Here is a 16,980-nt window from a genome sequence, read left to right as displayed (position 1 = left end):
GGTCAAAAGTCTGAGCGTAGATAGCAGGTTCAACCCTATGCAAATACTTTCTCGCCCAATTCTTCGCCGGCAAGAAGCAGGCCCAAGCGCCCGCAAGTTACTTCTGCACGCTGGACATTCTTTTTTTTTGCTTTGGAAATTGGTGCAAAGAGCGCAGGCTCCGAGTGTTCACGGACCTCGTCCCGAGGTGGGTGGTTTTTTGAAAAGGGCTCCCTTCTTGCATGGCTGCCGAGGGTTGCGTAGGAGTCTGGCAGGAGAGGTGTGGGGATCGCTCCCGTTACACCTAAAGACTGCACAAAGATCTGAATGGCAGAAAAGGGGGGAAAAAAAAGCAAGTCCCAGTCCAAATACTGAGCAATTATTGGCAGTTTAAACGTCTCGAGAATTTGGCTGACAGGAGCCTTTCATGAATATGTCCATGATATTAAGGGGCAGATTTTAAAATAATATGCGAGCGCGTACTTTTGTTTGCGCACCGGATTTTAATAGATACGCGCGTAGCCGCTGGAGTATCTTCTAAAATCCGGGGTCGGCGCGCGTAAGGGGGTGTACATTTGTGCAACTTGCGCACGCCAAGCCCTGCGCGCGCTGCCCATTCCCTCCGAGGCCGCTCCGAAATCGGAGCGGCCTCGGAGGGAACTTTCCTTCCACCTCCCCCACCTTCCCCTCCCTTCACCAACCTAAAAAACCCCCAACCTTTATTATAAAAGTTACGCCTGCCTTAGGCAGGCGTAACTCTCGTGCGCCGGCCAGGTGCCAGCGCGTGATTCCCCGGCCCGGGAGCAGTTTCGGATGCCTCAGCCACGCCCCCCCAGGAAAGCCCCAGGACTTACGCGCGTCCCAGGGCTTGCACGCGCCGCCGAGCCTATGCAACATGGGCTCGGCGCGCATAGGGGGTGGAAGGGGCAGCTTTTCGTGGGTTATGCGCCTACCCCTTTGAAAATCTGCCCCCTAAGTAAGCAGCATGTGCACTGACCCTTTTTCTGGGCCATTAGTAAAGCAGTATAGAAACCACAGATTTTCTTTTTTTCCCCTTTTAGAGATTTTGATGCAAATCTGTATCTGTGTGAAGAAGCTTTTGGTCTGCTGCCACTTAACACTTTGGAAAGACTCTCCGAGACGCTGCTTTTTTGTGCCTACCTGGGCGTTCTCTTCATCGTGGTGATAGCTGCCGTGGTGGTTGCTTTTCAGAATCTCGGGTACGGTATGTTGATGACTTTCTTTGCTGGTGGAAAGACGTGATGAGACTGGCAGCTGAGCTGTTCTAGTCACAGGTGCATGCCTGGTGGCCAGACTTCGCTTTCCCAAATATTACCGGGACACCGGTGGGCCTACAACATGGGCTTGCAGATTCAGACACCAAGCACCCTGAGGCTTGGTGCTCTGTGTGCACTTCTCAGATTTCTAGAATAGTCCGGGCCACAGAAGCTACGTTCAGCTCTCCGGGGCTTGTAGTGAGAGACCCTCATATAGTGCCAAATATACATGAAAGAGTGCAAAATAAAATGGATCCATTGCTTAGACCTTAATTTAATTTATTAAATCATAAATTAATTTTCAAAAGATACTTATCAAAGCAGTATATAATCATAAAACCATAGTGCAATAAAATCAAGATTTAAAAAAATGTTAAAAACAACAACCTAAAATCATAAAATTGACAGTAAATTCGTATGCGATGTATAAAATCCAGTGTGCATCTAAAAATCATTAAATGTAATAAATATATATATTTGTTGTATATGTGTGTATCTTCACTAGATTGTAAGCTCCATGGAGCAGTGACCATGCATCTGTAGAACTCTGCATACATTTAGTAGCGCTATAGAAATAAATAGTAGTAGATGAAGAATATTGAAAGACATCCTGCACTGTAGCAGCACATGTTCCAAGAATACAAAGTAAAATAAATGTATTTCCCTGTACGTACCAGGATCAGTCCAGGACACCTGGGTTGTGACTCCGCACCAGTAGATGGAGACAGACTAAAACTTGTGGGCAGAGCCATATATGCCCCTGTGCCAGTCACAGCCCCTCAGTCTTACTCTGTCTCCAGTAGATGGTGCAGGTCCAGTCACAGCCCTGCCTGGCCTGCTTGTTTCTGGTTGTTGGTCAGGTTTTGATTTTGGGCTAGTTTTTGGTTAGGCCTAGTTGTGTTTATTCCAAATTGGGTTTTGTTTTTAATTCTTGAGTCCCGGGTGCTCTGCCTCCCAGGGGGGTTGAGAGGTCCTGAGGGGACTACCCTCCCCCGGTTGAGGCCGCTGCCAGGGTCGAGGACCCGGCTGGTCTAGTGGCAGCGTCGGGGGTGACACCGGGGAGCCCAGTTCACTCACCCCCGCTGGAACAGGGCTTCAGGACTGTGGACAACGGCAAGTAAAAAAAAAAAAAAAAAAGGTTTGTGGTTTTCTGCCTGTGGGTTTTTCTGTTCCTTGTGGCTCTTGGTTTTCTGCCTGCCGGCCCTCTATTCCTCGCGGCTCCGTCTCGTTTCACGGGAGGGGGGCCGCTTGCCGGGGGGGGGGGGCATGGTTTAAATTTGTTTTTTGGTTCCCTGCCGTTTGTTTCTTCCTGCGATTGATCCTCATGACGCGCGGGTCGGCCTGCCGTGCAGGCGGCTCGGCGCGCGCGCGCCTCCCGTGGGAGGGCTTTGCTCATCCTGTGGTCCGGGGGGGCGAAGGACCGTCCGGGCCGCGTCGGGGGGTTCGCCTTCGGGAGATTCGTGCGCCGCCGCGTTTGCAGCAGCATCGGGGGGGGGGGGGGGGCCAGAGGAGCTCTTCCCGATTCGCGCGGGAGTGTCGGCCATCTTGCTTCGGCCCGTGAACTGGCACGGCTGCCGGTGGAAGATGGCGCCTTGCCCCCCTCCTCTCTCTCCCCCCCGTTTTTCCCCGCGCCCGTTTCCGGCGGGCGCCTTGCCCCCCCCACCCCGTTTTCCCTGCCACCGATTCCGGCGGGGGGGGGGACTCGGAGTGTCGGCCATCTTGATTTCGGCCCGCGAACTCGCGTGGGTCCCGGTGGAAGTTGGCGCCTTGCCCCCCGCTTTCCCCGCGACCGGTTCCGGCGGGGGGGGAACACCTCCGGGAAGGGTGGGGCAGCGCCCCTGTCGGCCATATTGAATTCGGCCCTCTAAATCACGCGGGTGCAGGTGGAAGATGGCGCCTTGCCCTCCGCGCTTCCCGGCAGCGCCCCCTGGGGAGGTTTAGTTCCAGTGAGGATTTTCGGCCTCCGGTTCTTTTTTTTTCTTTCTGATGACTTCGCGTTGTTGCTGCGCACGGTCCTTACGCAGGGCCGTAGGTATGGGTCGGAGGTCGGTTCGGGGGCTCACAGGTGGTTCAGTGTCTTCAGCAGCAGAATGTCCAGGGGCTTTTGGGCCTCCCACGTGATTCCTCCAAGGAGCGACGATCCCCGAGGGGGGTTCCGCGAGGTGCCCCACAGGACACGGATAGTGGATCTTCCGCCTCTAATGACGTGGATTCCCACGAGGAGTCCCCGCGGGGGACCGAGGAGATGCCAGGGGGCGCTTCCACCCCGCCCGGAGTGGGCAAAGTGGTGCAAGCCGTGGAAGGCGCTGATCCTAAAGGGGTCCGCCTCTTCCACAGCGAGGAACTGGCCACGCTTATCCCAGCGATCCTCAGGGAGCTGGGGATCGAGGCTCCGCCGGGGGTTGCCCGGCACTTTTAGGTCTCTGGCCCTGCCGTTTTTCATCACCGGATATCCTGTTTATGGAATGGAATACACCGGAGTTAGGCCTGAAGGGGACCAAGGCCATGGACACGCTTTCTCCTCTGGCGGAGGAGGCGTTGCAGCTGTTAAGGATCCCGAAGGTGGACGCTGCGGTTTCGGTGGTCACCATACGGTCGACGATCCCTGTCACAGGAGCCACGGCCCTCAGCAATATACAGGACCGGAAGCTGGAAGTACAACTCCAGAAGATCTTTGAGGTATCGGCTCTAGGAGTCCGGGCCGCCATTTGTACTAACTTTGCTATGAAAGCCAGTTCGCGTCTGATTCTGGTCCGCCAGGCAAATGCGGGTTTTCTGAAGAGGAAGCCTCACAGGAGGACCGCTTAGACGCGGCGAGAGCAGATGGAGCAGATGCGCTCCACGATCTCCTGCAGACTTCTGCGAGGTCCTTGGTCGTGGCTGTCTCCGCGCGTCGTCTCTTTTGGCTTCATATCTGGGCGGCGGATGGCTCCTCCACGGCTCACCTTGGCTCGCTTCTGTTTCAGGGAAAGCTGGTGTTCGGTAAGGAATTGGATGATTTGCTGCTTTCCTGGGGGAGAACAGGGTTTTTAAATTGCCTGCGGACAGGTCTAGGTTCCGGTCCGCCGTTTCCAGTAGGCCCTGTTGTTCGTGGAAGCAGGGAGTCGCGTCCTCAGAGATTTCGGGTTCCCCATACCGGTCGTCCAGTGGTCGTAGTTCTTTTGTGGGCAAAGATCCGGAAGACAGGGGGTCAACCTCATCTCAGTGCGAGGCCTTGGACCCCGCACCCGTCGGGTGCGGGGTCCAAGGCCTCGCACTGAGATGAGGTTGACCCATTCCTCGCCTCCACCCCAGGCCGTATTTTCCATCGTCGGGGCGAGGTTACTTTCGAGGAATGGGTCAAGGTCAAGTCGGATCTCTGGGTCCGCGCCGTGATAAGACACGGTTATGCTTAGATGTTGTGCGAATCCCATCGGACAGGTTCCTGGTGTCGCTCTGCAAACATCCAGAGTACAGGGCGGCCGTGCTAGGGACCCTCGGGCGCCTGGAAAGACTGGGAGCCATTTCACCTATTCTGGTCCGGCAGCAGGGCACGGTCCGTTACTCGATTGGCTTCATCGTTCCACAGTAAGACGGCACGTCCAGACAGTTTTGGAAGCTGAAAGCGGTGAACAGGTGCTTTCGCGTCTCACCCTTCAAAATGGAGATCTTTCGCTCAGTAAATTGCCTCGGTGCGGCCCGGCGAATACCTGGCCTCGCTAGTTCTCCCGGACGCGTACCTCCACGTGGCTATCCAGCCATCTTTCAACAGTTTCTCAGGTTTGCATCCTGGGGAGACTTTATCAGTTCCGCTGGATGACTGGTTGGTCCGGGCCAAGTCTGAAAGCCGGTGTCGGATAGCCGTGGACAGGGTCCTCTAGCTGCTGCAGTCCCTGGGCTGGGTCGTCAACTTCTGCATGAGTTTCTCGTTCCCATCCAGAGAGCCGGCTTCGGCACGAAAAGGGGCCGGGGGGTTCCCGTCAGGGGGCACGCGCGCTAGCTGCTGTCTCAAGTCCAACGGTTATGGTCTCTTCAGCTACCGCTGATTTGCGATTCCCTGATGGTTCTGGGATCTATGGCGTCAACGCTCGCATTGCTCCTCTGGGCGTTCGATCATCTACGTCCTTTTCAATCCTCTGTGCTATCCCGTTGGGAGCCAGTATCGGAGGAATTCCACCAGGCGAGGGACAGCCTACAATGGTGGCTAGTGTCGGATCGCCTGACTTGCGGTGGGATCCCTGTTAGTTCCCGTCTGGACGGTAGGGACCTCGGACGCCAGCCTCTCCGGATGGGGAGCGGTTTGCCTAGGCAAGTCGGTGCAGGGCCACCAGTCTGTGCGGGGCCGGTGGTCCTCGACTTAAGCGCAGTGGTCCATCGGTCAGCTAGAGACCAGAGCGGCTCGCCTAGCGCTGCAGTCCTTCCTGCCGTTGTTATGGGGAAAAGGCAGTGCGAATATTGTCAGACACGGCGACCACCGTAGCCTACATCACTCGCCAAGGCGGGACAAGGAGTCCACTAATAGCGGAGGAGGCGCAGTTGTTGATAGGCTGGACGGAACGTCATCTCAGCTACATCGCAGCGTCTCCCATTGCCGGAGTCGACAATGTCCAGGCGGTTTTCTCCGTCGTCATCACCTGGATACCGGAGGATGGGACCTGGCGGAGGACGCCTTCATGCTCATCGGCCGGACGTGGGGAATTCCCCACATGGATCGGAGGCCCACGTGGCACATTGCAGAGGCCCCATACTTTTGCAGCCGACGCTGAGAGCGGGAGACCGAAGGCGTCGACGCTTTGGCTCCTCCCTGGCCGCCAGTCGGGTTGCGGTCCGTGGTTCCGCCGTGGCCGATGACAGGCAAGATCCTCCGACGCATAGAGCTGCACTTCCGGGCCCCGTCTGGTTGGAGGATGCGGATCCTGTTTGGAGGATGCGGATCCCTTTTGGCTCGCGGCATGGTTTGCGAGAAGGCTCCCTTGTAAAGGAAGGGTTACGCGGAGGTTACGCGGATGCGGTGGTAGCCACGCTGTGGCGGTCCTGGAAGCGGTCTACGTCTTGGCGTATGTCCCAGTCTGGGTGTTTTTTGAAGACTGGGGCGTGAAGCGTGGGGTGGTTCCCACGTCAGATTCCGTCTCCACTATCCTCGCTTTTCTCCAGGCTGCTCGTGTCACAGGACTGGCGTGCAGTTCCCGACGAGTACAGGTTGCTGCGCTTGGTTGCTTGCGAGGTATGGCTCCGGGGGTTTCCCTGGCCCTGCACCGGGGGTTTTCCCGGTTTCTTCGGGAAGCGAAGCATCTCCGTCCTCCATTGCGTCATCCCTGTCCGTCCCGGAGTTTTCTCGGGTTCTCTCTTCCTTATGCTCGGCGCCGTTTGAGCCCTTGGAGCGGTCATCTTTGGCTGATCTCATGGGGAGGACCGTATTCCTGGTGGAGATAGCTCACGATGAAGACTGTATTCCTGGTGGAGATAGCTTCGGCACGGTGTGTTTAGGAGCTGCAGGCTCTCCCCGGGGGGAAGCCAAAGTGCCGCAGGGTCCCGCGCGATGATCGTCCGCTGGCTCAAGGAGACCATTGGCTCAGCGTACGTGGTACTGGGCCAGCCGTTCCCGTGGGTCTCAGAGCTCGCTCGACACGTTCCCACACTGTGTATTGGGCGGAATCTTCTCAGGTGTCTTGGGCGGAATCTTCTCGGGTGTCGCCTCAGGAGCTTTGCAGGGCGGCTGCCTAGGAGTCGTTCCACTCCTTCCTTAGACACTACTGGTTGGATGTTCAGGCTACTGATCCAGGGTATTTGGAGTGAGGGTACTCTGAGCGGGACTCTCTGCTTCCCACCCTCGGTAAGTTGGCTCTGGTACATCCCAGGTGTCCTGGACTGATCCTGGTACGTACAGGGAAAGGAAAATTAGTTTCTTACCTGATAATTTTCGTTCCTGTAGTACCAAGGATCAGTCCAGGATCCCGCCCGCAGTGCTGCGCTATCGTAACGGAGAGTCCGCTCATTGTGGTTTTCAGTACTCTGCCCCTTGTTTATTCGCTCTCCCGGTTGGGGAGTCTGGTCCCTGTAGGGGTGTTGGAGTTGTTTTCGTTTACTTACATGTTTGTATGGTTAGCTCTGGTTGTTTTATGGATTTTCTACTTTGACATTACGTATGACTGAGGGGCTGTGACTGGCACAGGGGCATATATGGCTCTGCCCACAAGTTTTAGTCTGTCTCCATCTACTGGTGCGGAGTCACAACCCAGGTGTCCTGGACTGATCCTTGGTACTACAGGAACGAAAATTATCAGGTAAGAAACTAATTTTCCTTTTGTTTATTTCACAACTTTTCTATACCGCACATGCAGAAATCTGCTCAGAGCGGTTTACAAGGAAATAATCGATATACAATAAATCAATTAAAATATCACAACCAAAAAAAAAAAAATAATCACTAACCATTGATAGATTCCAGAAGAGGCTTGATAGCTGAATAAAACAGTAGGGAAGCATGCCAACTGCACGTCACTGTAGTTAGTGACCCAAAAAGGGAATGAATTGGCACAGCTTGGGAAACTTGAGAACCGTTGCGCCAGTCCATCAAGGCTTCGATTCTGGCTTCTGTCCATTTGCGCACCTTTAGTCTCTGTTCATAATTCAGTCATCTTAAAATGTCCTTCTAAAGTGGAGAGTATATCTCGCACTTGCTTATCACCTGCTTGGCACAAAAAAACTCCTAAGGCGTTTCCTTGGGAAATGTAAGAGGGGGATGTTCAAAGAGCATGCTTAGCAGTAAAGTCCTACATTTTGAAACTGAACTTGTGGGCTTCAGTTCACTTTGAAAAATCCTCAGGTGGTTGGCTGAGCCCGTGCAGACATTTGCTGGCGTAAAGTTACGTCTCCTTTTCGAAGGGTGTGACTTACACGCATGCGTCTTAAAATCAGAAGTACCAGTTTTTGTGCTTTGAAGATTGCTCCCTTTGATGTTAATAAGTGAACAGTTTTGTAGGTGAATGTGACAATCTTGGGGAGGGAAGCACATTTATCTATTTTTCCGGAGTACCTGGGATGCTGTCCCAGGGGAACTTGTCCTGATTTCCCAGGACAGAATCCCAGCTACTCCCTCCTCCACTTCCTTCAGACAATCCTGTCTCCTTTTCATGTTTGTTACCATATATTTAGTGTATGCGCAGAGATAATTTTCAAAGGAGTTATGTATGTAAAAGTAGAATATGTCAGTCATTTACCCATTAAAAGCAGAAATGTGATAAGTAAAGTACAAATAGGGACCTTCGTTTTCAGTTTTTATTGTATTTCAAAGCTATAACAAAATAATCTGTGAAAATAATGGCTTTGTTATAACAAACAGGAGAAAATTCAGCAGAAAAGTCATTTTACTTCTGATCATTTTTTTTTGCTATAACATTAAAATTCCCAGGAAAAATAAAATAAAAACTGAAAACGAAGGTCCCTAAGTATAATTAACTCCTTAATACTAGCAAGAGGTATTTCATGTTATGGTAGAGTAGTGTTGCATTCGTTATTGCTAAGGGCGTGGCCTTTGGCCCAAAAGCCTCTAGGCCAGGGCTTCCCAACCCTGTCCTGGGGACCCCACAAGCCAGTCGGGTTTTCAGGATATCCACAATGAATATGCATGAGATACATTTGCATACCATGGAGACTCAGCATATTCATATTCATTGTGGGTATCCTGAAAACCCGACTGGCTTGTGGGGTCCCCAGGACAGGTTTGGGAAGCCCCGCTCCTGGCAGTGTTGGAAACGGTGAAACTGCGCATTTTCTGATTTATTTTTTTTTTATGCCTTAGCATATCCCTGATCATTACTTAGCAGCAGCTTTTATTTTCCTTTTTATTTAGTTGCTCAGCAAGTATTCCACCGATGGATAAAAAAGGAAGAGGCCACATTTCACTCAAGCCGGAAACAGCCTACAATTTAATGCACACTGTCCTCTTTGGATGCCTGGCATTAAGTACGATGAGGTATATGATTTCATTCCCGTTCTCTTAGCCATTGTAGTCTTTTGAGGTATCCAAGTCCCAGCACAAGAGAGGCCAAAAACCGCAAACCAGTGGAACCAGGCAGGATAACTTTGAAACATGTGCACGCCCATATATGCGTGTACATGAGCATGCACAATTCTTCTATAGCATTTTATAACAGGTGCATTTCACATACATATATATTATAACATCCATACGATTGCTACACAGCATGCACATATGTAGGCAACACACAAAGGTATACAATGTATTGAAAACGTTTATTTCAATGCATTCCACATGTGTACTTTATCCACCTATTTTAAATGTATGTGTGCATATAATTTATGTACAAAAGTAAAAGAGGCCAATTTTATAACATGCACATGTTGAGGAAATTACCAGTTTCTTAGCATCCAGTCAGATGAATCCAGAACAGGTGGGTTATGCACCTCTACCAGCAGATGGAGACAGAACAAATTGACATCACAGTATATATACTTCTGTAGTGACATCAGCCTGCCAGTATTCTCCGTTTCCAACAGATGGTGGACGTGCGTCTCCCCACTGGGGATTGCTTTGATTTGAAAAGGAGAAATAAGGAAAATGAATTTGACCCGCTCTCCTGCAGCAACAGCAAATGGTCCTTCCCCTAGATGAGAATTCCTGAGGTGATTTCCATGGTCCCTCAGAGGTGTACCTTGGTCTGGTGGCTGGTTTTCAGCTGGCGTGAACTCAGCTGTTTAAACAGCTGAAAGGAAGCAGGTGCAGGAAGCCGAGTGCAGCGATGACAGCATGTGCCCTCTCCCCCTGCAGCCGGAAACCATCTCTGTACTCAGCCAGGTAAGGCTAAGCTCAGGTAAGATTAAAAATACAGAGAAGAAGGGTTTTTTGTGTAGGGCTTCCTCCTATCCCCTGGTCTCCATGCTCGGCGCACCATTCTGACATTCATCTCGCTCTGTGGAAGGTCGAGAGACCTGGACAGCCTGGCGGGTTGAGTAGCCTCTGTAGGCTAAGCCCCACTCTGAGGCTTTTTCACCGCACAACATGTGGTAGGCCTCAACAGCATTTCACATGCTTTCTTTAGGCTGCCCTCTACAGGATTGTCGCTTTGGTGTATGTGTCTAGCTATGCATCCAAGTTGTGCGTCCTGTTTTTGGACGCTTAGGCAGGTTTAGTAGTCTGTGCGTCCAATTTAAACGGCACCTTAAGTGGCCGTCCGCTTACCTGTGTGCATAAGTCGAGCGTTGCTGTGCGCTTGTTTTTTTTTTTTTATGGCACCTATCCTAGGGACGCCTAAGTCTTGGACACCTAGGCATTGGGACTCCTAGGTGTGAGATGCCTAATTTTTGGACGCCTAAGGTGGATTCCTAGAATTTTTGGATGTCTTTAAAAAAAAAAAAAAAAAAGCTAGATGCACACCTCCAGTCGCCGATCTGCATGCTGCCGGCCTAATAGCGCCTATATCTAAGAAACCTATGCAGTATAAAGAGAAGGTGCTTATCATATTCAGTCATCTCAGCGAGGAGTGCCCGCTGACTTGTGCCAGCGCTGTTTGGAGGCTCAGGGAGATTTCTTCTGCTGATTCACTAAGCCTGGTTCTTCCCAGCCGGGTGTAGGTCTGGGTAAAGATGATTCAGGTGGGTGCCTGATTTTGGAAATCCCTTAACTGGTTCCTCAGCAGGGGATGGTGGCACAGTGACTGCACCTCAGGTACCTCCTGGTAGAATTTTCCAGGGTTTGCAATCCAGGCACAGTTCTCAGCCCTGTCTAATGTTCCCAGGGCAGTCACAAGTAGGAACCTTGGCTGGACCTGCTCTTAAGCACCGGGACTACTCCTAGAGTGGCAGCGGGACTGTCCGATAGAGTTCCGGATGGCACGGTCGATGACGCCGATCCTGACTCTTTTTTTGTGGATGGTGAAATTCTTCCTGGACTAGAACCATATAAGACTATGTGACGGTTCTTTCATAGAGATGAACTACCTGACCTTGAAAGGGCTCGCTTGCTGAAACGTGGATACTCGGCGGCAGTGTTTTCCACCTTGCTAAGAGCTAGAAAGTTATTCACGCTCTTGGCCTATGTGCGGGTTTGGCGAGTGTTTGAGGCCTGGTGTGAAGATCAAGGTGCTCTTCCTTGTTCGGCCAAAAACCCATTCATTTTGGAATTTTGCAAGATGGCTTGAATAAAGGCTTGGCCCTCGATTCCTTAAAGGTACAAGTAGCAGCTTTTGGCTATTTCAGGGGTCAGGTGAATAGAGGTTCCTTGTCGGCTCATCCTGATGTGGCCCGTTTCCTGAAAGGAGTGAAACATCCTTGTCCTCCTTTGCGGTTTCTGATGTCCTTATGGAGTCTTAATTTGGTATTGCATTTCTTAGTGGGCCCTACATTTAGTCCGCTGTGTACCCTGCCCTTGCAGTTACTGGGCTTGAAAACATTTTTTTCTTGTGGCAATTTGTTCTGCGTGTAAGGTTTCTGAACCGCAGGCCTTGTTTTGCCGGGAGCCATTCCTCAAGGAGACTCCAGGGGCTGTCCAGCTGTGTACTGTTCCTTCCTTTTTACTGAAGGTGGTCACTGAGTTTCACTTGAATCAGTCCATCTCCCTGCTGTCTCTGGACAGAGAAAGATGCAGAGGAGTATCGTCTGTTGCGACCCTCGGATGTCAAGAGACATATTGTCAGGTATCTGGAGGTTACTGAGCCTTTGCGGAAGTCGAATCGCCTGTTTCTCCTTCACAGCGGTACTAGACAGGGAGAGCCAGCCTCGCGGTCTACAATGGCTCGCTGGATTAAGGAGGTAGTCACGGCTGCATTCATGGATGGTGGGAAGCCATTACCTAGTCAGGTTCAGCACGTTCCACTAGGGCTCAGGCAGTGTCATGGGCAGAAGTTAGAATGTCATCTCCCGTCAACATTTGCTGAGCTGCGACGTGGTCCTCTTTACAAACCTTTTTCCAGGTATTATCATCTGGATATACAAACCCGCGAGGACGCAACCTTTGCACGTGCAGTTTTAACTGGACTGCGGGCAGCCTCCCGCCCTATTCGGGAGCAGCTTGGGTACATCCCACTAGTTCTGGATTCCTCTGACTGGACAGTAAGAAATGAGAAATTACTACTTACCTGATAATTTCCTCTTCTTTAGGACAGTCAGAGGAATCCAGGTTCTCTCCCTTGGCTGCCGAATGATTGAATTATGATCCTCGTCCATGGCTACATGTTAGAGGTTTTACTGGTAAGTGTTTGCCCAGTCCCTAGACTAGCGGTAATATATTCTTGTTTGAGCTCAGTGTTGCCTGTTGGCTGATTATTGAAATGTTTAACAGTTTTTAATCAAGTTTTGCTAATCTGTCAACAGTTGCTTTTGAAGAAAATCCTGGCAGGCTGATGTCACTGCAGGGTTTATACACTATGATGTCAGTTTGCTCTCCGTCTCCATCTGCTGGTAGAGGTGCATATCCCACTTGTTCTGGATTCATCTGACTGTCCTAAAGAAAAGGAAATTATCAGGTAAGTAATAATTTCTCATTTTACCAATTAGTTCACCAGTTTGCCCAGTCCTTCTGCAGGTCATTGAGACACTTCTGGTTCTTCAGCCTAAGCTGCCCCCAGTCACGACTACACAATAAACTCGTTTATTATTACTTGCGCCAGATAATTAGCAAATGTAAAAATATGCGAGTCAGTTGGTAAAGGTACGCACATAAATGTCTTTTTAAAATAGCAAGTTACGTGCACACATGTTGGCCCCGCCTCAGACTTCCCCTTTTATACACCTGCATATTTGCATGTGCATACTTGTGGCTTTTTTAAAATATGCATATACACTACTTACATGCATATATGCTAATTTTTGCATGTAAGCAAATATTCAAACTGTGTAATGCTTTGAATATTTGCCTATAAATGCAAAGAGCAATGTGTACAAAAGAAAAAAAATGCAACAGGATGTGGATATCCCAAAAACATCAAATATAGTAACAAATATCAATTCTAAAAACCAGTAAAATATTTTGAATACTGAAGGACTGATAAAATGTTACATCCATTGGAAAACAAAATAGCAAAGGAGGCACACAGGAATCAAGCAGTATAACTATCCCTATAGAATATTTTATTCATATGATAAATTCCAAAGAACAAACAATAAACTTAAAAAAAAAACCACATTCATAGGCCTGCCAGCTTCAGAGGTGCAAACATATAATGAAGACATAATAAATGATCTTTTCCATGGTGCCTTAGAAATATGGGACAAGGAGGTACCTCTAAGACCAGTCTGTTTTTCTGATAAAGCTTCATTCAAGTGCCAGTGCCTGCTGTGACGGGGGCGGGAAGCCCCACAGTATGCAGTGTATATAGGGGTACTAAATGTAACCTGCCGTTATGATCGGTCTCGGATTGCTCTAATATCTGTTTTTATTTTTCCTCCAGGTAAAAACAATCAAGACTTTTTTTTTTTTTCCTTTTTGGCAGAGAGGCTTCCAAACATTCTTCTCTCACCAGCAACGTATTTCTAAGGCACTGCAGAAAAGATTGTTTATTTTGTCTTCATTATGGAGGGAATTCTCAAAAGGATTTACGGGCATAAAACGGCTTTTGAAAATGTTCTGTTTTTACACGTTAATTACTTTGAAAATTCACTCCAGGGGGCTGAATTATCAAAAGGTTTTACACGTGTCAGCGGGCTTCTGAAAACTGGTATGATATATGCTGCTTTTACATGCGCAGCTCCTTAGGTAATTCACACACGTGTAGAGACCCACCTGCTTCATGGGTACAAATATTTTGGAGCTAATTTTTCAAACTTATTTGCACAATTTTACACCTGCTAATTGATTAGCGCAAGGGAATTTGGACGTCTCCAGTTTTCGAATGGGAGGCTTTGGTGAACTGATGAGAGGATTCAAGGTGAAGTGCTAGAGGGGCCGGGTGAGCTGGAGACGGACTGGGTGAACTGGCGGATGTATTGGCCCAACTGGTGGTTTCACGTATACCCTCAAGAAAGTATTTACAAACGCTACGTGCACATGTGCTGTAAAATATCAGTTTTTTGTGTCTGTTTATAAAACAGTAGGAAAAGTAAGCTCTCTCGTTGCATTGGAAATATATGCGCATACTTTCGGATACCTTTGCAGTATTTTATAAACTCTGCAGTTCCTGCCATGCATGTTATAAAGTACGAGGATCAATCTCCGTGAGTCCACTTAATTGCGCACAGGCAGATATGAAAGTCCCCGAGTTCATCGTTACGGTGTTGTGTAGTCTAGGTCAATAATCCTTCAAGTCCGTGTCCACACAGAATGAAATATCTCTGGACATCGCACATGTGCGTCTTTGCGTCTTTTGGCCTGTGCAGTGCAGAAGTGTGGGAATTGATTCTGAAATCTCTTCGTCTATCCACACCACAAAGGGTAAGTATATTTTTCTCGGAATCTATACCATCTTTAAATTTATGACATAGATATTTGTTTAACCAAAAGGTACAAACATGAATCGGAGATTACAAATAAATCCTAATAATATACATAATTGTAACTATTTATAGGATTTCATATGTATAGCCAGGTATATATATTATTGATATGGGATTTTTTGATATTTCATCTGGATGTGTAAATCCAGATGAAGTATCCAGATATGTAGTTTTGCTTATTTAATCCAGTTCATAGTATGAAATCCTATCAGTAGTTACAATCATAGATGCTTGTTAAGGTTTCTGGCTTTACCAATGTGCTCAGTAGGCACATGCACACAGATACAACGAATCACTGCCACAAAGAGGTGTGCAGCCTGTGTAGGTATCCAAGGCACATGTAGGTCATTTAGACTTGACCATAGTCTCACAGCAAGTGACCCCGGCAAAGATAAGACTTGAAGTCTGGTCTTCTAAAGGCAGATATTTAAAGGATCTAGGTTCCAACTTAAGTGCCTAGATCTACCTTATTGAAATGTTTCCCTACCTCGTGCCTAAATGTAGGCACCCGAAATGATGGGGAAGCAAGTTAGGTTCTTAAGTGGTGATCTAGGTGCCTACCTTCGGCAGGCATTCACTAAGCCCCGGTATTTTCCCCCAGAGTCAAAAATACTGTGGGAGTCACGAAGCCACGGTAAATGACCCTGCAGCTTAGTGAACCCCTGCTTCTTTGTAAATTCCCCAGTATTTTTCCTTCCGGGGCGAAAATACCATGACTACAAAAGTTCAGAGCCTACGGGGGGGGTGCTCCAGGCCCCACTGCACCACCAATGGACATTTTTCAATTAAAGGTGGGGAGCCCGGGGGCTGCCACACCACCAGGGAAGTTTGTCAGGGGGGGGGGCTGGCAGGGCTTCCGCCTTGCATACAAAATGCTTTTCTTTCTTTATGAACCCCTGCGGGCTGCCCCCCCTGGGCGTTTTTACAGCTCATGGCGGGAGGGAGCATTCTCCAGGTCGAGCGGCCCCTTTAACATGGCCTGTGATTCCCCCACAAGCCGTGTTATTTGATTAGCATTGTTTAGGGTAACAATGAGCTCATTAACATGATGAGCTCATTTCAATATGTGCAGTGCCGGGGCTCAGATAATGGCCGGGTATTTGAAAGATCTCGTTATCCCCGCATTAAGCTTTTTACTATGCAAAAACAGCGGTGTCTCGCCCAGTAAACGGCCTAATGTGGCTTAGTCAGTGAGGTCCTCGGGTTCCCAGGAGGACTAGGTTTTAGGGGCCTTACTTAGGAGCCAAGGCATGCTAAGTAGATCTGGCCCGGCAGCAGTTGGGACCAGTGGCCCGGCCTCTCTTGTGACACACGGCCCTAACTCCACGAGCAGAGGGAAACGTTTGTACACCGCCCTGGGATGAGCTCAGAGAGACGGGCAGACTGAACACGTTTGCTGTGAGAGGTGCAGTTCATTCGTGCCCGGGATTAATATTGTCTGAGCTCAGTTTATTGATTGATTTATTTTGCATTTGGTAAATCGAATGGCTTTCCCACCAGATTTAAGGACGGAGGCAGAGCTAGAGCCGAAAAAATAGAAGTACCACAAAGTCTGGCAGATTGTTTCCTGGCAGCCTTTTAACATGGCAAATCTTGTGCTCCGGGAAGGGCAAATATTCCACCTGTAAGTCAAACATCCCCTGAGTTAAGATTAAGCTCCCTTGGTGCTTGTTTGCACAAGTTCTTCCTAGCTCGGATTTATTTGTTTATTTCCCCCCCCCCCCCCCCCCGTGGAATTGTTTATCCCTCAAAAGTTACAAGAAAATTGAAGCTTTAAGCAAACAATTTGCCATTTCAGAGCAGCAAGCAAAGGGGGTGGGGTCAATATTTGGGGGGGAAAAAACCCACAAAGCATGTAAGATAACTGTAAGCGTGCTTGGTTATCTCTATCTTGGACGTTCGGTGGCATTTGTCCGACTAACTCTAGTCACATGAATTTTATGCGGGTAGATTTAGAGCAAGGGATGTTGTTGTCGTCGTTCCACCCAGCTACGTTTTAAAAGCCTGCCTCAGGAACGCGCCCCCTCATTACCCGGCACACTTTGATCAGCTACGGTGTGCCCGTTTTAGCTGGCTAGATCTTTTGAATATTGACCTCGAGTTGCACTTTTTTTTTTTTTTTTTTGCCTGGATCTTGACTCTTACCCCTTAGTTTCTCCCTCGCGTTTTCATGTGCGTTCACTAGATGGCAGTATGTAGCCTTAGGTAGTTTTGAAGCACGGGTCTTCATAGACATAGAGGTGGACCAAGGCTTCGGTCTGGGTAACTTTCAGAGGTGCCCCAGACAAAAATTGAG

General features: G+C 49.3%; 1 protein-coding gene across 10 annotated transcripts in view; it reads left to right on the top strand.

Moving 5' to 3' along the window:
• Nucleotides 1-16,980, top strand: part of DPY19L3 (dpy-19 like C-mannosyltransferase 3) — a 109,712-nt gene that overhangs the window by 51,781 nt on the left and 40,951 nt on the right. For all 10 annotated transcript variants that reach the window (XR_003857695.1, XM_029608422.1, XM_029608425.1 and 7 more), the window contains 3 exons: nucleotides 1,041-1,199; nucleotides 9,088-9,210; nucleotides 14,511-14,622. Coding sequence is in view for 9 of the 10 variants with exons in the window: in XM_029608422.1 (XP_029464282.1) it covers nucleotides 1,041-1,199; nucleotides 9,088-9,210; nucleotides 14,511-14,622 (394 nt within the window). In the remaining variant the exon portion in view is untranslated. The remainder of the gene's footprint in view (nucleotides 1-1,040; nucleotides 1,200-9,087; nucleotides 9,211-14,510; nucleotides 14,623-16,980) is intronic.

This window comes from Rhinatrema bivittatum, chromosome 7 (genome assembly GCF_901001135.1).
Source record: "Rhinatrema bivittatum chromosome 7, aRhiBiv1.1, whole genome shotgun sequence".
NCBI lineage: Eukaryota > Metazoa > Chordata > Amphibia > Gymnophiona > Rhinatrematidae > Rhinatrema > Rhinatrema bivittatum.
Note: the sequence above shows the minus strand (reverse complement) of the source record. Positions and strands in the feature narration are given on the sequence as shown.